Genomic DNA, 23,012 nt, shown 5'->3' with positions numbered 1-23,012 from the left:
TGTGTGTCACTTACACTCAGCGTGTGTGTCACTTACACTCAGTGTGTCACTTAAACTCAGTGTGTCACTTACACTCAGCGTGTGTCACTTACACTCAGTGTGTGTCATTTACACTCAGCATGTGTGTCACTTACACTCAGTGTGTCACTTACACTCAGTGTGTGTCACTTACACTCAGCATGTGTGTCACTTACACTCAGTGTGTGTCACTTACACTCAGCGTGTGTCACTTACACTCAGCGTGTGTCACTTACACTCAGTGTGTGTCACTTACACTCAGCGTGTGTCACTTACACTCAGTGTGTGTCACTTACACTCAGCGTGTGTCACTTACACTCAGCGTGTGTCACTTACACTCAGTGTGTCACTTACACTCAGTGTGTGTGTCACTTACACTCAGCGTGTGTCACTTACACTCAGTGTGTCACTTACACTCAGTGTGTGTGTCACTTACACTCAGCGTGTGTCACTTACACTCAGTGTGTCACTTACACTCAGCGTGTGTCACTTACACTCAGCGTGTGTGTCACTTACGCTCAGCGTGTGTCACTTACACTCAGCGTGTGTGTCACTTACACTCGGTGTGTGCCACTTACACTCAGCGTGTGTGTCACTTACGCTCAGCGTGTGCCACTTACGCTCAGTGTGTGTGTCACTTACACTCGGTGTGTCACTTACACTCAGCGTGTGTGTCACTTACGCTCAGTGTGTGTCACTTACACTCAGTGTGTGTGTCACTTACACTCAGTGTGTGTCACTTACACTCAGTGTGTGTGTCACTTACACTCAGTGTGTCACTTAAACTCAGTGTGTCACTTACACTCAGCGTGTGTGTCACTTACACTCAGTGTGTCACTTAAACTCAGTGTGTCACTTACACTCAGCGTGTGTCACTTACACTCAGTGTGTGTCACTTACACTCAGCATGTGTGTCACTTACACTCAGTGTGTCACTTACACTCAGTGTGTGTGTCACTTACACTCAGTGTGTGTCACTTACACTCAGCGTGTGTCACTTACACTCAGCGTGTGTCACTTACACTCAGTGTGTCACTTACACTCAGTGTGTGTGTCACTTACACTCAGTGTGTGTCACTTACACTCAGCGTGTGTCACTTACACTCAGCGTGTGTCACTTACACTCAGTGTGTGTCACTTACACTCAGCGTGTGTCACTTACACTCAGTGTGTGTCACTTACACTCAGCGTGTGTCACTTACACTCAGTGTGTCACTTACACTCAGCGTGTGTGTCACTTATGCTCAGCGTGTGTCACTTACACTCAGCGTGTGTGTCACTTACACTCAGTGTGTCACTTACACTCAGCGTGTGTGTCACTTACACTCAGCGTGTGTCACTTACACTCGGTGTGTGTCACTTACACTCAGCGTGTGTGTCACTTACACTCAGCGTGTGTCACTTACACTCAGCATGTGTGTCACTTACACTCAGTGTGTCACTTACACTCAGTGTGTGTGTCACTTACACTCAGCGTGTGTGTCACTTACACTCAGTGTGTGTGTCATTACACTCAGCGTGTGTCATTACACTCAGCGTGTGTCACTTACACTCAGCGTGCGTGTCACTTACACTCCGCGTGTGTCACATTGTCACAATCAGGCACTGTGACGCAACTCGTAAATGTCTCACAGTGTGTCTTTCAAGTCAGTAAGAGTGAGTGCGTCACAGTGAGTATGATAGTGATCATATTGTCACACATTGAGTGTCTTACAGTGAGTGTGTGCGAGTGACAGTGTCTCACAGAAAGTGATTGTCAGTGAGTGTGAGACTGCCAGTGAGTGACGCTGTCCCGTCTCACCGCTGAGTGTAAGTGAGACATCGCTTTGAATCTCACTGTCACAGTGAGTGTGAGACTGCCAGTGAGTGCCAGTGAGTGACGCTGTCCCGTCTCACCCAGACTACACGCTCGAGTGGGGAGACATCGCCATCCACCCCACGCGTCGCTCTGTGCAGAAGTGGCCCAAAGCCAGGGACGGCCGAATCTACGTCCCCTACAAAGTGTCCGTCGCCTTCTGTGAGTGGCCTCCCCTCCTCCTCCCTCCTACTCATTCCTTGTTCCACCTGTGCATTGTCCATCCTGTGCCTTGTCCATGCTGTGCCTGGAAGGTGACGAGATTGAGGGCAGAGTTCACATCAACAGAGTGGCTCTTGTCTAGAATTAAGCACAGGACCCAATGTAAATCAGGATGTAAATTATTCAGAGCTGTGCTCTGTGAGGATTGATAATCACGTGACTGGGCGTGGAGGTGGCTGTGGCAAGCTGGTGGTGAGCGGAGAGTCAGCGACAGAGTTTGACCCTGAAGAAGAAACCCAATTTGGTCTCTTAGTCTCTGTAAGATGCCGCCTGGTTACTTGAATCAGCGTGAGAATCAAGCCACATCCCCCTAGTGCTGAATGATTGACGCTCCATTGAAATATCTGCAGCAAAATGAGGTTGTTTATTGACATTTCACTAATCCTAAGGACCAGAACTCATGATTTGAGATAGAATATGAAGATTAGTGGAGGAATTCTCTGCAGCTCTCTATAGGAAATACATCCACATAGCCCAGGAAGCAGACCGACTCTCAGATGAAGAGGACACACAAATCTAAGTGTCTATATACACACGGCATCATCATGCACGGAGGCCTGTAACCAGGCCTCGAGTCTTTGACTTAAATCGGTCGTGACTCGTGATACACACATCGCACCGTGCATGTAGAAGCCAGTGACGTGCAGCGAGAAGCCAGCGCACGTGACTGTGATGGGAATGCCGCATTGGGGCCAATGGAGCAGAGGAAGCGGTGCACACGGCACTGAGAGCGCAGAGCGGCGCTAGGGAGGCTCACGTCGCCACCGCGGATCGTGGAGATTCCTCGCATCGCCGGGCGGGGGACTGCGGGGCGGAGATTTCACTCACGCAAGGACTCCATTCTTTATCTGCTGTATTTGTTCTTTATCTGCTGTCAAATAAATGTAGTGGGGACCCAGCGAATGAGTGTTAAGTCAATAAGCCACACGTGACGGATGCCATCCAGTCAAAGGCAGCGGTAACTATGACGCTACTCTAGAACAACGAGTAGATTGCAGCACCTGACCAGGAGTGTCCATGAAAGAGAAGCAGCTCTATGAACGGCAAGTTACTCTGTCAACTCAAATAAAGCGGCACCGTGGTTTGAATGAGCAACGCCTCCTGCTGCCGAGTGGAAGCGCAGGGAGAGGTGGCGGAGCGGCCCCCAGGCCCTCCCCACGGGAGCCCAGCGCTACCGCCACTTACTCTCCACTCCACACCGTGCCACCCACTGTGCCCCACACTCCACCCCACGTTGTGCCACCCACTGTGCCCCACACTCCACCCCACGTTGTGCCACCCACTGTGCCCCTCGCTCCACCCCACGTTGTGCCACCCGCTGTGCCCACGCTTCACCCCACGCCGTGCCACCCACTGTGCCCCACACTCCACCCCACGTTGTGCCACCCACTGTGCCCCTCGCTCCACCCCACGTTGTGCCACCCGCTGTGCCCCACGCTTCACCCCACACCGTGCCACCCACTGTGCCCCATGCTCCACCCCACGTAGTGCCACCCGCTGTGCCCCTCGCTCCACCCCACGTAGTGCCACCCACTGTGCCCCACGCTCCACCCCACGTAGTGCCACCCACTATGCCCCACGCTCCACCCCACGTAGTGCCACCCACTGTGCCCCACGCTCCACCCCACGCTCCACCCCACGCCGTGCCCCACGCCGTTGGCTGTGCTCGGCGCTCGCCGTGGACTCTTCCCGCTCACACCGGCCCCACCGCTCACGCCCGGCGTGTGACCTGCAGACGACGGCGACGTCAAGAAGATCGAGGAGGCGGCGAAGGAGTTTGAGAAGAAAACGTGCGTCCGGTTCATCCCTCGCTCTGAAGAGGCCGACTACATCTACATCCACGCGTGGGAGGGGTGAGATACGGAGACACGGACACGGCAGAGACATGGACATGACAAAGACATGTACACTACAGAGACACGGACACTACATCTCTCTGTAATGAGTGATGCGTGAATGTGGCTCAGTGCTCAGGCTGGGGTTGTCTCTGTGTGGTGAGTGGTGAGTGAATGGGGCTCACTGCTCAGGCTGGGGTTGTCTCTGTTTGATGAGTGGTGAGTGAATGGGGCTCTGTGCTCAGGCTGGGGTTGTCTCTGTGTGATGAGTGGTGAGTGAATGGGGCTCTGTGCTCAGGCTGGGGTTGTCTCTGTTTGATGAGTGGTGAGTGAATGGGGCTCACTGCTCAGGCTGGGGTTGTCTCTGTGTGATGAGTGGTGAGTGAATGGGGCTCACTGCTCAGGCTGGGGTTGTCTCTGTTTGATGAGTGGTGAGTGAATGGGGCTCACTGCTCAGGCTGGGGTTGTCTCTGTGTAATGAGTGGTGAGTGAATGGGGCTCACTGCTCAGGCTGGGGTTGTCTCTGTTTGATGAGTGGTGAGTGAATGGGGCTCACTGCTCAGGCTGGGGTTGTCTCTGTGTAATGAGTGGTGAGTGAATGGGGCTCACTGCTCAGGCTGGGGTTGTCTCTGTGTGATGAGTGGTGAGTAAATGGGGCTCTGTGCTCAGGCTGGGGTTGTCTCTGTGTGATGAGTGGTGAGTAAATGGGGCTCTGTGCTCAGGCTGGGGTTGTCTCTGTGTGGTGAGTGGTGAGTGAATGGGGCTCTGTGCTCATGCTGGGGTTGTCTCTGCAGGAATTGGTCGTTCCTGGGCCATCAGGGCGGGGACCAGGCAATGTCTCTGGAGCCCGGCAAGGTGACCAAGGGCGTCGTTCTGCACGAGTTCATGCACGCGCTCGGCTTCCACCACGAGCACTGCCGTAGTGACCGCGACGACCACGTCTTGGTGCTGAGCGACAACATTGATCCAGGTGGGGTGCGGGGAGATCTGATGGACGCACAGCTCCAGCAGTTAGTGCTACAGCTGATCCTCCTCAGAGCGAGTTTAACTCAAAACAAGAATCGTATAGAGTTTGCCAACATCACTCGTGGAGAGGTAAAGGTCATGGAGAGTGAAGCTGCCTCAGGCCAGGACCTACTGAACGTCCCTTTATACATACTGAGTAGTGGATGTGTGGTTGCTTCTAACTGTAAGAAGTCAGGGGCTGTGAGTCTGACCTTGGAGGTTGCCATGACGCTGTGTGGCCTGCTTCACCCTGTGGTGACAAACACCCGCCCTGCACTTTGTGACATTAAAGAGCCCTCCAGTTCCCTTCCCCTGGGCTTTTGAGATGTTGGTGCTTGTATCTGCGCTGTGTGCTCAGAGCCAGCTGTGTGTTGTCGCTCCCAATGGGGTAAGGGGCGGCCTCTCTGTCTCTGATGCTGAGAAGCTGCCACTGGTGCCGCATGAGGCTCTCACTGGCCTCAGTGAGCGCCGTGCTCCAGCGAGCTGTGGGACTCGTCCCCGTGTGGATGGCACGAGTTGTAGGCATGCAGATTGTTTGGGATGCATTGGCTGTGTGGTGGGGGCTCATTAGAATTCCTGCAGGCTGCAAATCCATATCACCGGGGTCTGCCCTGTTTCCCATCAGAGTGCACCATGCCTGGCACAGGCGCTGTGGAGGCATCGCTACCGCTGTGAAGTGACAGAGGGGTGCTGATTGTATGTGTGGGGGAGACACGTGATTGAATATTTCCCATGAACACGGTTGTTTGTGCGAGTCTGTACACCCGGTGTGTTGTGTTTCAGAGTGGAAGGACGCGATTGAGAAGAAGACGTCACAAGTCCATACGACCCCCTACGACTACAGCTCCATCACCCACTACAGCACGTGAGTCGCGCGGCCCAGGCTCCACGCAGGGGGATGTAAGCCTGCGCTTACATCATCGTCATCAGCCATTATCTATCCACTGCTGTATGCAGGCCTCCCCACACCGTCCCCATGCCATGATCATGCTTTAACCCATCTCACTGCCGCAGTGAACTTATCTCACTGTCTCTATCTCCGGAGTGGTTGTCCTCTCGGGCATGTTCCCTCCTTTTTCTGCCATTCCATCACCATTCTTGTCCATTGGCGACGATCCCCTGTGGCCAAGATGCGGCCCGGCTGCCATCGAGACCCTCATCCCCCCCGTCTTGGCCGCATCTCACCCCGACTGCGGCGACTCCGTGCAGCCACACGCGGCTGGGAAAGTAGTGGCCCGCTGGCACCCACGTGATAGCAACGCCACGCGACGTTAAACACATCCATGGGTAGTCATTCATCGGCGACTTTGTAGCGAAACAACGTTAAACGGGCCGATGTTAAGCAAGCACTGCCTGTACTTGTATTTTTATGTAGAGAGACAGATACATTAAGCAGATGCATTTCTTTAAATGCGATCAGCTGAACCCTTGGGGCTTACTGCACTGCAAGCGTCTCACTATCTTGACGTGGGTCACGTGATCAAGGTTTGCCTCTGTGTGGTCACAGTGGTTCTACTCCAGCCCTTCTCACGTTAGTAGGCAACTGGGTTTGATTCATCATTCCAACATAATACAATGCATTTGAGAACAGAGTGGGTACCTTGGAGGGTAACTGAAGGACACGTAACCGTGAGCCACCAGTCGACACGAATATATTCTAACTAATAGCATTAATCTCATTCATATATCTACAGCTGTGGATATTCGATCTCCTTCCCCCATGCGGTGGGGCGTAGTAACCTCACTGCGGTGAGTGCAGGGGAGCGGCGAGGCGTGAGAGTCGGAGCCTCTGGGCGCTCCGTGCCCTCTGCCCGAGTGACCGCGCTCACCAGCAAGGAGGGCGCAGCCTGGGAACGCCTCCAGGTGGCCTCCTGGAGCTGGCGACAACAACGCCGCTCACAAACTGCAGAGCGGGCCCAGCCAGGCCTCTCCCTGCTCACACAAACTCGAATGAGACACGGGGCGGCACTTATCTCCATTGGCTGCCCTGAGCTAATGGTGACATTCCACATTCCCGTGGCAGGGCCAGTCTGCCCATAGTGCAATCACTGTTCAATGTTTGCAATGTGATGTTTTTGTATTGAGCCAGGAGGGTTGATGGGGCTAAATGACCCCAACCAGGATTAGAACTCTGCCCTTGCGGTGACGACTGGAGCTCTGTAACCACAGCATCGCCCAGCTGATTACCAGGGTCGATTGGTGCAGTGCAACCGTCTCACAGCGCAGCCCCCTCTGCCTGCAGGGTGCGCGAGCTGAGTGCTCAAGTCTGAAGGAAGTGCACATTGCTCCTTATAGGAGGCACCGCACGGCCACCGTGTGTGGAGATGGCCGTTCTCTTGACAGCCGCCAAGTGCAGCTCTCCGCACACAGCAGCGGGGCTGTGTTGCGTGTATGGGAGCTGCGTCCTTGCCGTGTGACCGCTGTCCCGTTTAGAGCAGTGCCATGCGCACCGTGGTGGCGCGTATCGACGATGTCACCGTGTGCCCACAGGACGGCTGGCTCCAGAGACGGGAAGAGCGCGACCATGCTCCCCAAGCACAAGAGCAGCACGCAACGCTTTGGGGGCAGCCACAGCCTCAGCGACGGGGACGTGGAGAAGATCAAGGAGATGTTCGAGCGAGTGCCGGCAACAGCGACGCCCAGCACAGCCACATCGCAGCCTGGCTCCTCTACAGGTGCCCGGCAGCAGCAGCAGCAGCCACAGCAGCAAGAGCCATAGAAGCAGCAGCAGCCACTACAGCAGCAGCAACAGCAGCAACAGCCACAGCAACAGCCGCTGCACCCACAGCCACAGTACAGTAGCAGCCACAGTAGCAGCCACTGCAGCGTCGTGAGCGCAAGGAACAGCTCCAGCGTGGCTGCCCTGTGAGACAGTCACAGCTCACAGAGTCTCCTGGCTCCATGAGCGGTAGAGTAGTGGTTAGCGCGCTGCACTACAAACCCGACTCGAGTTCGATTCCTGCTCACGGCCATCACCAGTGATAATTATCTCAACCGGTCCTGGGCCTCCCCTAGGTACGGTGTGCAAACATCGCCACTAGGGAGACAAAGGCGGCCGGGCGTGGTGCTGGCCATCCACCCCCTAGTGTGCCATTCTGGCCTCCATAGGTGCTCACTAACAGCACTTACCCCAACAGTCTGTTAAGGCTATATGGGGGAGCTTTGTCTTTATGTGTGTGTGTGTGTGCAGGAGCCCGAGCAGGAGCCGGTACCACGCACAGAGATGCTGGTGCCTACACAAAGGAAGGCGCGATGAGATTGTTTACCAAGGTACCCTAAGCAACGCACGGGTGGTGTCGCCAGGTTTGCGTTCATAAGGAGCCGCTGTGCCTCATTGTGGGGCTACGTCATGGGCAGCAACAGGCAGTGCAGCAAATTCCATTGTTGTACTGTACTTCTACGCATCCACGTGTATGCTTCACCAACCCACACCGACCAGCGTGATGGAGTCTCGTTCAATAACCCTCAGAGCCCGCACGGTGTGCAGAGGCCCTCATCCAGCAGTGGAGTGATAGAGGGCTGTCCACGTGCACACCTCACCACCTCTTCTCTACAACCTGCAGCAGTGCTTGCAGTAGCTCTGAGCAAGAGCAGCCGTCACGTGCGTTTGTGTTGACTCAGCTGTCTGTGTTTGTTTTGCAGCTGCACCAGGAGGTGAAGGGAAGCAGCTTGAGAGGTACTCACAATCCTGGCTATTCTGTAATTTTAAGCGGCTGACTTAGGCGATAGCCATGTCTGCAATGAACGACCTCAGGTGCAGGCAGTGATGCCCTGTAGTACACAAGTGTGGCTGCAGGTTAACCTGCACTGTTGTGGGAAAATGTGAAAGTAAATTGAATGCAATACTCGTTTCAGCGCTATCCCCTGCTACAAGAACACATTCTTCCCTTGGTATTTAAATTCCTGATTACCAGAAGCATTGTTCAGGACACCTATGGAGACATTTACTCACGCGATATTTTTTCTGACTAAATTTTTTTACATTTTACATCACTCAAGCACTTGAGTTATGAAAAAGACATCACCAAACTGTAGGGCTAAGCGGCTTCTTGTGCATTCCAGCTGCTCTCACGTTTTCCTGCACCAGAAGCTTCACTACACCTTAGAAGTACCCAGACTGTTTTCCGCAGCTACCACGTGGCCACTGCCACCCCACAGGCTGTCAGCGATCTGCCCCTCCGTTACCGTTCCCTCGAGCACAGAGTGCAGTGACCCTTGAACCACGCTCCCAGGTTTGTTCCTCGTCGCTGGCTGAGAGAGCAGACTTGCTGTGCTAGTTGAGGGCGCTGCAGGGCTGTGGTGGTGAATGTCGCCGTTACGCGGAGACGCTCGCTCGCCGTGCCGCTGCTGCCGCTGTGATGAGAGCAGCGCTCTGGAGCGCGTGCTGGAGCCCTCCCCGTGTGCCGTGTCTCGGCAGGAGCACCCTCACCTTGTGGAGTCAAGGACGGCGTCTCCGCAGGCAGAGTGGGACGCTGGCCCCAGGGTCCGGGTGGCCAGGTGTGCGTCCCGTACAAGCTCTCCGCTGCCTTCTGTGAGTGCCTCCCGCACCACAACGCGCTCATTCTGCTCCATGCTGAAGGGTTCACAATATCGCTTTGAATCCAGTTCACTGTTGATACTGCTCCAAGTGTTATTGATATGCGAGTGAGGCATTATTGATACGTGAGTGAAGCGTGAGTGAGGTGTTTGTAAGGCATTATTCATTCGCCAGTGAGGTGTTATTAATATGCATGTGAGGTGGGAGTGAGGTGCTAGTGAAGAGCGAGTGAGGCACGAGTGAGGCAACCGTGTGTCCCGTGCCTCGTGTGTAAATCCATCTCATGACATCACACGACCACTCACGGCTCCCGCGCCAGAGGGAGACACGACCGCTCCGCACCGTGGCCAGCCTCACCAGAGTTCCGCTACACCGCGATGCCCATTGTAACCGTGCAGATTCTCACCATGCCAGCCGTGTGACAGGAGAGTTTCACTCGGCTTCGGTTACATGATTGGCAGTGACGTGAATTTGAGTGTTACTCAGTGGAGGTCACGTGTCTGGAGAACCAGTCCCGTACAGTCACGTCCAGCGACTGTGCGCATTACAGTGGCACAGAAACCCCATCCTGCAGTGCGCTCCCTGTGATTGTGGTTGAGAGCCAAGCTTCCTATTGCATGCAATGCGCCGAGACCACAGGGCCACCTGGCCATGTAGATCCTAGGAGAATAGCGGTGGGGCCATTGGCGTGTTGCGTTGATAGACAAAGCGACCGTGTGGACCGGTCGTAGAGAGCGGCACAACGCAGCGTGGCGCTGCACGGCGTGGGGCATGGAGCGGCATGTCACGGAGCGCCGGGGGGATCGCTGCTTGGAAGCCGCGGCCCCTTCAGCCAGCCTCCTGCACCCCACAGTGCACGGCACTCCCTCCTGTCCTGTCCTTCTCATGACATCACAGTGGTGCCTGCATTCATCACTGCGATTCTATACCTATTTATGCCCGTGTAGGTCAAATCCCCAATACAATGCGATGCAAATTGATGACAGTCATTGGTGATCAGGCAGAGACCATGAGCTCACTATGCTTGAGAGCCCAGTTTTATTAGGGTGGCTAAAACCCGGTGTGGATCCCACCATCTCAGTGGTGCTGGCTCAGTGTCTGTGAAGAGACATCATCCCTGAGCCACCGAGCCACTTCCAGGCTCTTCATGGCGATGTCAAAGCCAAGAGAGCGAGCTGTTGCGTCTCACTTGAGTCTCTTCGTGTCAGAGTGGGGCTCTAAGGGTACGGCCCTGCATATGGGTGGATTCCAATGCGGTATTAGTGACTGACACTGTCAGTGTATAAATCACTCGTGTGCCAGTTATAAATATACTTGGGCGTTCTGCTTTTGTCAGACGACTATGACGTGGAGGCGATCATGCGGGCGACACAAGAGTTTGAGAAGAAAACCTGCGTCCGGTTCAAACCCCACGCAGGAGAAACGGACTTCATTCACATCCAGGACTTGGGCGGGTGAGGGATTCACACCCCAGATTTACACCAAGAATTCACTCCCAAGCATTTTCTACCAGTATTCACTCCTAGCATCCACACTCAGCATTCACTCCCAGTATTTACACCCAGCATTCACTCCCATCAATCACTCCTATCATTAACTCCCAACAATCACTCCCATCATTAACTCCCAACATTCACTCCCAACATTCACTCGCATCATTCACTCCCATCATTAACTCCCAACAATCACTCCCATCATTCACCCCCAACATTCACCCCCAACATTCACTCGCATCATTCACTCCCATAATTAACTCCCAACATTCACTCCCAACATTCACTCGCATCATTCACCCCCAACATTCACTCCCATCATTCACTCCCAACATTCACTCCCATCATTCCATCTCATCATTCACTCCCAGCATTCACTCCCATCATTCACTCCCAACATTCACTCCCATCATTCACTCCCAACATTCACTCGCATCATTAACTCACAACATTCACTCCCATCATTCACTCCCAACATTCACTCCCAACATTCACTCCCATCATTAACTCCCAACATTCACTCGCATCGTTCCCTCTCATCATTCACCCCCAAGATAACTCCCAACATTCACTCCCATCATTAACTCCCAACATTCACTCACATCATTCCCTCTCATCATTCACTCCCATCATTCATTCCCATCTTTAACTCCCAACATTCACTCCCATGATCACTCCCATCATTAACTCCCATCCTTCAATCCCATCATTAACTCCCAACATTAACTCCCAACATTTATTCCCAACATTCACCCCCATCATTCCCTCTCATCATTCACTCCCAACATTCACTCCCAACATTCACTCGCATCATTAACTCCAAACATTCACTCCCAACATTCACTCCCAACATTCACTCCCAACATTCACTCGCATCAATAACTGCCAACAATCACTCCCATCATTAACTCCCAATATTCACTCTCAAAAATTAACTCCCAACATTCATCCCCATCATTCCCTCTCATCATTCACTCCCAACAGTCACTCGCATCATTAACTCCCAACAATCACTCCCATCATTCACTCCCAACATTCACTGCCATCATTCACTCCCAACATTCACTCCCAACATTCACTCGCATCATTAACTCCCAACAATCACTCCCATCATTCACCCCCAACATTCACTCCCATCATTTACTCCCATCATTCCCTCTCATCATTCACTTCCAGCATTCACTCACAACATTCACTCCCAACATTCACTCGCATCATTAACTCCCAACAATCACTCCCATCATTCACTCCCAACATTCACTCCCAACATTGACTCCCATCATTCAATCCCATGATCACTCCCAGCATTAACTCCCAACATTAACTCCCATCATTAACTCCCATCATTCAATCCCATCATTCACTCCCATCATTAACCCCCAACATTCACTCCCATCATTCACTCTCATCATTCACTCCCAACATTCACTCCCAACATTCACTCCCATCATTCACTCTCATCATTCACTCCCAACATTCACTCTCATCATTCACTCTCATCATTAACTCCCAACATTCACTCCCATCATTCAATCCCATGATCACTCCCAGCATTAACTCCCAAAATTAACTCCCAACATTAACTCCCATCATTAACTCCCATCATTCAATCCCATCATTCACTCCCATCATTCAATCCCATCATTCACTCCCATCCTTCACTCACTCTCTCGTGGTACTCGTGTAAACGAGACAACGCCTGCACTGATTTTTGAGCTTTTAGCAGGGTGCGCTTAGTTCCACTCTCCTCTGTGCCATGCTTTGTTTATGTTCCAGTAGCATTTGTAATTGTATTTGGATTTATTGGAGCCAATGCATTTTCTGTGCTTGCCATGGCCACTCACTGCCCTCTGCTGGGACTCTGATGGGTGGTAGCACGGTGAGGTAATGAAGATAGTGGGAACTTCAATAAATGTATTTAACACGGTTGTTGAGCACAGGCCCAGTCGTAACAGGAAGCGTTCACACGTGTGTTGAATTGAGCACGGTTATAAGAGCTGGGGAAAGTGACTGCCGGAGCAAAATCCAAAGAGGAGCAGCGCAAGGGAGGTTTCAGGAAGAGAAGCGTGGTGAGCTGCAGTGCGGTGGGTGAACTCGGCGTGGCTGAGACCAAACCGTCTCAACATGGGTGGAGGATCTACACTATGGGAACCTCATTTGCCAGTAAAAATATGATAATTGGTTCTTTACCCTTCTATCTGGCAACAAAACTGACACCTTTTTACAAGGAGTCATGTTTGCATAGACCGCAACACCTGCAGTCATAATACAAACAAAAGAACATAACTCTGATAATGTGCACTGTCCTTGAAGTTGATTGGTCCACACCCGAGACAGCTTTCCTTAGAGCCTAGTCTCATATGGGTTGGACCAGATGACGCCAAAAGGCGCACAACTCAAAGACAATGCACCATCAGAGTATGAGAGCTCGGGGCAAGCATCTACACTATGGGAACCTCATTTGCCAGTAAAAATATGATAATTGGTTCTTTACCCTTCTATCTGGCAACAAAACTGACACCTTTTTACAAGGAGTCATGTTTGCATAGACCGCAATACCTGCAGTCATAATACAAACAAAAGAACATAACTCTGATAATGTGCACTGTCCTTGAAGTTGATTGGTCCACACCCGAGACAGCTTTCCTTAGAGCCTAGTCTCATATGGGTTGGACCAGATGACGCCAAAAGGCGCACAACTCAAAGACAATGCACCATCAGAGTATGAGAGCTCGGGGCAAGCATCTACACTATGGGAACCTCATTTGCCAGTAAAAATATGATAATTGGTTCTTTACCCTTCTATCTGGCAACAAAACTGACACCTTTTTACAAGGAGTCATGTTTGCATAGACCGCAATACCTGCAGTCATAATACAAACAAAAGAACATAACTCTGATAATGTGCACTGTCCTTGAAGTTGATTGGTCCACACCCGAGACAGCTTTCCTTAGAGCCTAGTCTCATATGGGTTGGACCAGATGACGCCAAAAGGCGCACAACTCAAAGACAATGCACCATCAGAGTATGAGAGCTCGGGGCAAGCATCTACACTATGGGAACCTCATTTGCCAGTAAAAATATGATAATTGGTTCTTTACCCTTCTATCTGGCAACAAAACTGACACCTTTTTACAAGGAGTCATGTTTGCATAGACCGCAATACCTGCAGTCATAATACAAACAAAAGAACATAACTCTGATAATGTGCACTGTCCTTGAAGTTGATTGGTCCACACCCGAGACAGCTTTCCTTAGAGCCTAGTCTCATATGGGTTGGACCAGATGACGCCAAAAGGCGCACAACTCAAAGACAATGCACCATCAGAGTATGAGAGCTCGGGGCAAGCATCTACACTATGGGAACCTCATTTGCCAGTAAAAATATGATAATTGGTTCTTTACCCTTCTATCTGGCAACAAAACTGACACCTTTTTACAAGGAGTCATGTTTGCATAGACCGCAATACCTGCAGTCATAATACAAACAAAAGAACATAACTCTGATAATGTGCACTGTCCTTGAAGTTGATTGGTCCACACCCGAGACAGCTTTCCTTAGAGCCTAGTCTCATATGGGTTGGACCAGATGACGCCAAAAGGCGCACAACTCAAAGACAATGCACCATCAGAGTATGAGAGCTCGGGGCAAGCATCTACACTATGGGAACCTCATTTGCCAGTAAAAATATGATAATTGGTTCTTTACCCTTCTATCTGGCAACAAAACTGACACCTTTTTACAAGGAGTCATGTTTGCATAGACCGCAATACCTGCAGTCATAATACAAACAAAAGAACATAACTCTGATAATGTGCACTGTCCTTGAAGTTGATTGGTCCACACCCGAGACAGCTTTCCTTAGAGCCTAGTCTCATATGGGTTGGACCAGATGACGCCAAAAGGCGCACAACTCAAAGACAATGCACCATCAGAGTATGAGAGCTCGGGGCAAGCATCTACACTATGGGAACCTCATTTGCCAGTAAAAATATGATAATTGGTTCTTTACCCTTCTATCTGGCAACAAAACTGACACCTTTTTACAAGGAGTCATGTTTGCATAGACCGCAATACCTGCAGTCATAATACAAACAAAAGAACATAACTCTGATAATGTGCACTGTCCTTGAAGTTGATTGGTCCACACCCGAGACAGCTTTCCTTAGAGCCTAGTCTCATATGGGTTGGACCAGATGACGCCAAAAGGCGCACAACTCAAAGACAATGCACCATCAGAGTATGAGAGCTCGGGGCAAGCATCTACACTATGGGAACCTCATTTGCCAGTAAAAATATGATAATTGGTTCTTTACCCTTCTATCTGGCAACAAAACTGACACCTTTTTACAAGGAGTCATGTTTGCATAGACCGCAATACCTGCAGTCATAATACAAACAAAAGAACATAACTCTGATAATGTGCACTGTCCTTGAAGTTGATTGGTCCACACCCGAGACAGCTTTCCTTAGAGCCTAGTCTCATATGGGTTGGACCAGATGACGCCAAAAGGCGCACAACTCAAAGACAATGCACCATCAGAGTATGAGAGCTCGGGGCAAGCATCTACACTATGGGAACCTCATTTGCCAGTAAAAAATATGATAATTGGTTCTTTACCCTTCTATCTGGCAACAAAACTGACACCTTTTTACAAGGAGTCATGTTTGCATAGACCGCAATACCTGCAGTCATAATACAAACAAAAGAACATAACTCTGATAATGTGCACTGTCCTTGAAGTTGATTGGTCCACACCCGAGACAGCTTTCCTTAGAGCCTAGTCTCATATGGGTTGGACCAGATGACGCCAAAAGGCGCACAACTCAAAGACAATGCACCATCAGAGTATGAGAGCTCGGGGCAAGCATCTACACTATGGGAACCTCATTTGCCAGTAAAAATATGATAATTGGTTCTTTACCCTTCTATCTGGCAACAAAACTGACACCTTTTTACAAGGAGTCATGTTTGCATAGACCGCAATACCTGCAGTCATAATACAAACAAAAGAACATAACTCTGATAATGTGCACTGTCCTTGAAGTTGATTGGTCCACACCCGAGACAGCTTTCCTTAGAGCCTAGTCTCATATGGGTTGGACCAGATGACGCCAAAAGGCGCACAACTCAAAGACAATGCACCATCAGAGTATGAGAGCTCGGGGCAAGCATCTACACTATGGGAACCTCATTTGCCAGTAAAAATATGATAATTGGTTCTTTACCCTTCTATCTGGCAACAAAACTGACACCTTTTTACAAGGAGTCATGTTTGCATAGACCGCAATACCTGCAGTCATAATACAAACAAAAGAACATAACTCTGATAATGTGCACTGTCCTTGAAGTTGATTGGTCCACACCCGAGACAGCTTTCCTTAGAGCCTAGTCTCATATGGGTTGGACCAGATGACGCCAAAAGGCGCACAACTCAAAGACAATGCACCATCAGAGTATGAGAGCTCGGGGCAAGCATCTACACTATGGGAACCTCATTTGCCAGTACTCTGATGGTGCATTGTCTTTGAGTTGTGCGCCTTTTGGCGTCATCTGGTCCAACCCATATGAGACTAGGCTCTAAGGAAAGCTGTCTCGGGTGTGGACCAATCAACTTCAAGGACAGTGCACATTATCAGAGTTATGTTCTTTTGTTTGTATTATGACTGCAGGTATTGCGGTCTATGCAAACATGACTCCTTGTAAAAAGGTGTCAGTTTTGTTGCCAGATAGAAGGGTAAAGAACCAATTATCATATTTTTACTGGCAAATGAGGTTCCCATAGTGTAGATGCTTGCCCCGAGCTCTCATACTCTGATGGTGCATTGTCTTTGAGTTGTGCGCCTTTTGGCGTCATCTGGTCCAACCCATATGAGACTAGGCTCTAAGGAAAGCTGTCTCGGGTGTGGACCAATCAACTTCAAGGACAGTGCACATTATCAGAGTTATGTTCTTTTGTTTGTATTATGACTGCAGGTATTGCGGTCTATGCAAACATGACTCCTTGTAAAAAGGTGTCAGTTTTGTTGCCAGATAGAAGGGTAAAGAACCAATTATCATATTTTTTACTGGCAAATGAGGTTCCCATAGTGTAGATGCTTGCCCCGAGCTCTCATACTCTGATGGTGCATTGTCTTTGAGTTGTGCGCCTTTTGGCGTCATCTGGTCCAACCCATATGAGACTAGGCTCTAAGGAAAGCTGTCTCGGGTGTGGACCAATCAACTTCAAGGACAGTGCACATTATCAGAGTTATGTTCTTTTGTTTGTATTATGACTGCAGGTATTGCGGTCTATGCAAACATGACTCCTTGTAAAAAGGTGTCAGTTTTGTTGCCAGATAGAAGGGTAAAGAACCAATTATCATATTTTTACTGGCAAATGAGGTTCCCATAGTGTAGATGCTTGCCCCGAGCTCTCATACTCTGATGGTGCATTGTCTTTGAGTTGTGCGCCTTTTGGCGTCATCTGGTCCAACCCATATGAGACTAGGCTCTAAGGAAAGCTGTCTCGGGTGTGGACCAATCAACTTCAAGGACAGTGCACATTATCAGAGTTATGTTCTTTTGTTTGTATTATGACTGCAGGTATTGCGGTCTATGCAAACATGACTCCTTGTAAAAAGGTGTCAGTTTTGTTGCCAGATAGAAGGGTAAAGAACCAATTATCATATTTTTACTGGCAAATGAGGTTCCCATAGTGTAGATGCTTGCCCCGAGCTCTCATACTCTGATGGTGCATTGTCTTTGAGTTGTGCGCCTTTTGGCGTCATCTGGTCCAACCCATATGAGACTAGGCTCTAAGGAAAGCTGTCTCGGGTGTGGACCAATCAACTTCAAGGACAGTGCACATTATCAGAGTTATGTTCTTTTGTTTGTATTATGACTGCAGGTATTGCGGTCTATGCAAACATGACTCCTTGTAAAAAGGTGTCAGTTTTGTTGCCAGATAGAAGGGTAAAGAACCAATTATCATATTTTTACTGGCAAATGAGGTTCCCATAGTGTAGATGCTTGCCCCGAGCTCTCATACTCTGATGGTGCATTGTCTTTGAGTTGTGCGCCTTTTGGCGTCATCTGGTCCAACCCATATGAGACTAGGCTCTAAGGAAAGCTGTCTCGGGTGTGGACCAATCAACTTCAAGGACAGTGCACATTATCAGAGTTATGTTCTTTTGTTTGTATTATGACTGCAGGTATTGCGGTCTATGCAAACATGACTCCTTGTAAAAAGGTGTCAGTTTTGTTGCCAGATAGAAGGGTAAAGAACCAATTATCATATTTTTACTGGCAAATGAGGTTCCCATAGTGTAGATGCTTGCCCCGAGCTCTCATACTCTGATGGTGCATTGTCTTTGAGTTGTGCGCCTTTTGGCGTCATCTGGTCCAACCCATATGAGACTAGGCTCTAAGGAAAGCTGTCTCGGGTGTGGACCAATCAACTTCAAGGACAGTGCACATTATCAGAGTTATGTTCTTTTGTTTGTATTATGACTGCAGGTATTGCGGTCTATGCAAACATGACTCCTTGTAAAAAGGTGTCAGTTTTGTTGCCAGATAGAAGGGTAAAGAACCAATTATCATATTTTTACTGGCAAATGAGGTTCCCATAGTGTAGATGCTTGCCCCGAGCTCTCATACTCTGATGGTGCATTGTCTTTGAGTTGTGCGCCTTTTGGCGTCATCTGGTCCAACCCATATGAGACTAGGCTCTAAGGAAAGCTGTCTCGGGTGTGGACCAATCAACTTCAAGGACAGTGCACATTATCAGAGTTATGTTCTTTTGTTTGTATTATGACTGCAGGTATTGCGGTCTATGCAAACATGACTCCTTGTAAAAAGGTGTCAGTTTTGTTGCCAGATAGAAGGGTAAAGAACCAATTATCATATTTTTACTGGCAAATGAGGTTCCCATAGTGTAGATGCTTGCCCCGAGCTCTCATACTCTGATGGTGCATTGTCTTTGAGTTGTGCGCCTTTTGGCGTCATCTGGTCCAACCCATATGAGACTAGGCTCTAAGGAAAGCTGTCTCGGGTGTGGACCAATCAACTTCAAGGACAGTGCACATTATCAGAGTTATGTTCTTTTGTTTGTATTATGACTGCAGGTATTGCGGTCTATGCAAACATGACTCCTTGTAAAAAGGTGTCAGTTTTGTTGCCAGATAGAAGGGTAAAGAACCAATTATCATATTTTTACTGGCAAATGAGGTTCCCATAGTGTAGATGCTTGCCCCGAGCTCTCATACTCTGATGGTGCATTGTCTTTGAGTTGTGCGCCTTTTGGCGTCATCTGGTCCAACCCATATGAGACTAGGCTCTAAGGAAAGCTGTCTCGGGTGTGGACCAATCAACTTCAAGGACAGTGCACATTATCAGAGTTATGTTCTTTTGTTTGTATTATGACTGCAGGTATTGCGGTCTATGCAAACATGACTCCTTGTAAAAAGGTGTCAGTTTTGTTGCCAGATAGAAGGGTAAAGAACCAATTATCATATTTTTACTGGCAAATGAGGTTCCCATAGTGTAGATGCTTGCCCCGAGCTCTCATACTCTGATGGTGCATTGTCTTTGAGTTGTGCGCCTTTTGGCGTCATCTGGTCCAACCCATATGAGACTAGGCTCTAAGGAAAGCTGTCTCGGGTGTGGACCAATCAACTTCAAGGACAGTGCACATTATCAGAGTTATGTTCTTTTGTTTGTATTATGACTGCAGGTATTGCGGTCTATGCAAACATGACTCCTTGTAAAAAGGTGTCAGTTTTGTTGCCAGATAGAAGGGTAAAGAACCAATTATCATATTTTTACTGGCAAATGAGGTTCCCATAGTGTAGATGCTTGCCCCGAGCTCTCATACTCTGATGGTGCATTGTCTTTGAGTTGTGCGCCTTTTGGCGTCATCTGGTCCAACCCATATGAGACTAGGCTCTAAGGAAAGCTGTCTCGGGTGTGGACCAATCAACTTCAAGGACAGTGCACATTATCAGAGTTATGTTCTTTTGTTTGTATTATGACTGCAGGTATTGCGGTCTATGCAAACATGACTCCTTGTAAAAAGGTGTCAGTTTTGTTGCCAGATAGAAGGGTAAAGAACCAATTATCATATTTTTACTGGCAAATGAGGTTCCCATAGTGTAGATGCTTGCCCCGAGCTCTCATACTCTGATGGTGCATTGTCTTTGAGTTGTGCGCCTTTTGGCGTCATCTGGTCCAACCCATATGAGACTAGGCTCTAAGGAAAGCTGTCTCGGGTGTGGACCAATCAACTTCAAGGACAGTGCACATTATCAGAGTTATGTTCTTTTGTTTGTATTATGACTGCAGGTATTGCGGTCTATGCAAACATGACTCCTTGTAAAAAGGTGTCAGTTTTGTTGCCAGATAGAAGGGTAAAGAACCAATTATCATGGGTGGAGGAATCAATAAGTGATGTTCACGAGATCGGTCGTCGTGGTGTTAGAAGAGTGATAAGGAGGTGACTGACCACCAGTGAGTGGATGAATGAGTGAGTTCTGGTTTATCAATCACCCTGACAGCTTTACGTTGAATGTGTACAAGAGCAGCGAGGCAGGAACTGAGTGCTGCACCCCAGATATGACAACAGTACTCCAACTTATGCAGAACGTGTGCTTTGCACAGCAGTCGTAATTGCTCAGGTTTTTAATAAGACCTTGGCAGAAAAAATTAAACGAAGATTTTTCAACACCTCCTTAGCCAGAAGAGCCATTACATGACAGGTCACATGAGATTGTTATGCCAAAGAGATGCATGGTTACATACTCGTTGGGTTTTTTGGTAAAGTCACGTAGATAAAAACATAATTTAAAATAATACAATATCACGACGTTTCGATCGCAACACAAGCAATCGTCCTCAGGTGAAAAATATAGTGGGAAAACTGCCGAGGCAGTTCGTGATTTTTTTATTTTTCTATCTACGTGACTTTACCGAAAGATCAAAAGAGTGTGTATTACTGCAGTCACGAAAGTCAAGATTCATGGTTACTTTGGATAAGATAACATTTGTTAACATTTTAAACATCTCATGGCTCGTTTCCTCCAGACCTCTCAGCAAGAGCTGGTCACTGCTGGGGAAGCAGGGGGGGGAGCAGCCGCTGTCCCTGGAGCCCGGCAAGGTGACCAAGGGTACGGCTCTGCACGAGTTGATGCACGCGCTCGGCTTCCAGCACGAGCACTGCCGCAGCGACCGTGACAAGCACGTCTGGGTGGTGCCAGAGAACATCAAGGAAGGTGAGAGACATCAGCAGCGGCATCACCCTCAGCAGCCACAGTCTGTCTGGTGAAGATATTTTATTGAGAGAGCTGTTTAATCAACACAAAACATACTGTGAATAATGTCGGGGTAATGAAGGGTGGAAAATGTCTCTTCTAGATTAAACTAGACTGCACCTCCGATTTCCGCACCTCCGATTAGCACGGTGGGCTACGTACCATGCGAAAGACGTTCAACATATAGACTAATTTATTATCCAAGGGAAGGTGGTGCACATGAAGTTTCCAGTCACACCTCAAGCACACATTGGCAATACTCGGCAGCATCTGACAGCCTCTGGACATCAGATGAACCAAGGGAAGTGGAAACACGCCTCAACATTGCTAACAAGCAAACGTCTGTGTAACCTGCACACCCTTACCGGCAGCAGCACGCGAGCGATGCACCTCAGTCCACTTTTCATTAACGCCCAGTTGAAGATGGTGCGTACGAGAGGTGTTGGGAATGCACCCTCCTTATGCCTCTGCCTGGCTCGTGCCTCTGCGCTGCTGGACCGGGTACAATGGAGGCTAGTGCGGGTGAACACGAGCATCGTGCTCCCTGCCGTTGTTCAACGAGCTGGCTTGCCAGCTTTGCTCGGCCACGTGAATGTGGCAAGAACGTCTCACTGGGGCGATAATAATGAGAAATACACACCCTGAATAGGCCCTCATGTGGTCAAATAAATGACATTAATCAAAAGATAAAAATATAATTGATGGTAAATAATGGAAACACAGTTATAGACGATTGAACACAATGATATAATACAAGTTTAAATTCATCCTAGTTTCATAGTTACAGTGAGGGGAAAAAAGTATTTGATCCCCTGCTGATTTTGTACGTTTGCTCACTAACAAAGAAATGATCAGTCTATAATTTTAATGGTAGGTTTATTTGAACAGTGAGAGACAGAATAACAACAAAAAAATCCAGAAAAACGCATGTAAAATTTTTTATAAATTGAATTGCATTTAAATGAGGGAAAAAAGTATTTGACCCCCTCTCAAGCAGAAGGATTTCTGGCTCCCAGGTGTCTTTTATACATGTAATGAGCTGAGATTAGGAGCACACTCTTAAAGGGAGTGCTCCTAATCTCAGCTTGTTACCTGTGTAGGACTCGTACTTGGCTGTCTTTCTGTTCTCTTTATTTTCCGCTTAAGAGTCCACCTCCGCCGCGCCACCGCTCCGCGTCTCTCCGTGCCCTCACTCCGCTCCGCGTCGCTCCGCGTCTCTCTCTCGCCGCGCCGCGTCTCCTCCGTGTCTCTCTCTCGCCGCGCCGCGTCTCCTCCGCGTCTCTCTCTCTCGCTAGGTCTGTCGACTCCACTGCTATTCTACACTGCATCCTTCAGATGCATGGCTACCCCTGTTCACACACTGCGTTCTCGCTATCACTGTCTCTCTATCTCCACTCCGTCTGTCGCTGCTAACCCACTCTTTCTCTGCTCTACTACCGTCACCGCCTGCTCTGCGATTCCCCGGGCACCGTCACTGCAGCTCCATCCAAGACGCTGACCCAAAGACCCCCTCTTGCTGTCGCGTTGTGGTTTATATCCCCATACCAATTAATCCCCATTAATTATCTCAACCCCCCGCTTATTACTCGCCCCCTGGCCCCCGGCCTCACGTGACCTTGTTTTCGCCTTCAGAGCGACGCCAGCTAATAGCCAATTACCCTCTTAGCCAATCGCTGGCCTGTGTCCCCCCGGCTACCCCGAACACCTGTCTCAACACTCAATGACCCCCTCACCTAATCCCACAACAACAACCCTGTC

At 49.4% G+C, this 23,012-nt stretch overlaps 1 protein-coding gene across 2 annotated transcripts in view; it reads left to right on the top strand.

Annotated features, from left to right (window-relative positions):
* Positions 1-23,012, top strand: part of LOC144736816 (uncharacterized) — a 674,279-nt gene that overhangs the window by 643,336 nt on the left and 7,931 nt on the right. For both annotated transcript variants that reach the window (XM_078619463.1, XM_078619471.1), the window contains 10 exons: positions 1,919-2,035; positions 3,831-3,948; positions 4,725-4,900; positions 5,719-5,800; positions 7,426-7,610; positions 8,126-8,205; positions 8,578-8,611; positions 9,353-9,466; positions 10,809-10,926; positions 21,028-21,215. In XM_078619463.1, the coding sequence (XP_078475589.1) occupies positions 1,919-2,035; positions 3,831-3,948; positions 4,725-4,900; positions 5,719-5,800; positions 7,426-7,610; positions 8,126-8,205; positions 8,578-8,611; positions 9,353-9,466; positions 10,809-10,926; positions 21,028-21,215 (1,212 nt within the window). The remainder of the gene's footprint in view (positions 1-1,918; positions 2,036-3,830; positions 3,949-4,724; positions 4,901-5,718; positions 5,801-7,425; positions 7,611-8,125; positions 8,206-8,577; positions 8,612-9,352; positions 9,467-10,808; positions 10,927-21,027; positions 21,216-23,012) is intronic.

The sequence above is a fragment of the Lampetra planeri genome, chromosome 3 (assembly GCF_965212315.1).
Source record: "Lampetra planeri chromosome 3, kcLamPlan1.2.h2, whole genome shotgun sequence".
Classification (NCBI taxonomy): domain Eukaryota; kingdom Metazoa; phylum Chordata; class Hyperoartia; order Petromyzontiformes; family Petromyzontidae; genus Lampetra; species Lampetra planeri.
Note: the sequence above shows the minus strand (reverse complement) of the source record. Positions and strands in the feature narration are given on the sequence as shown.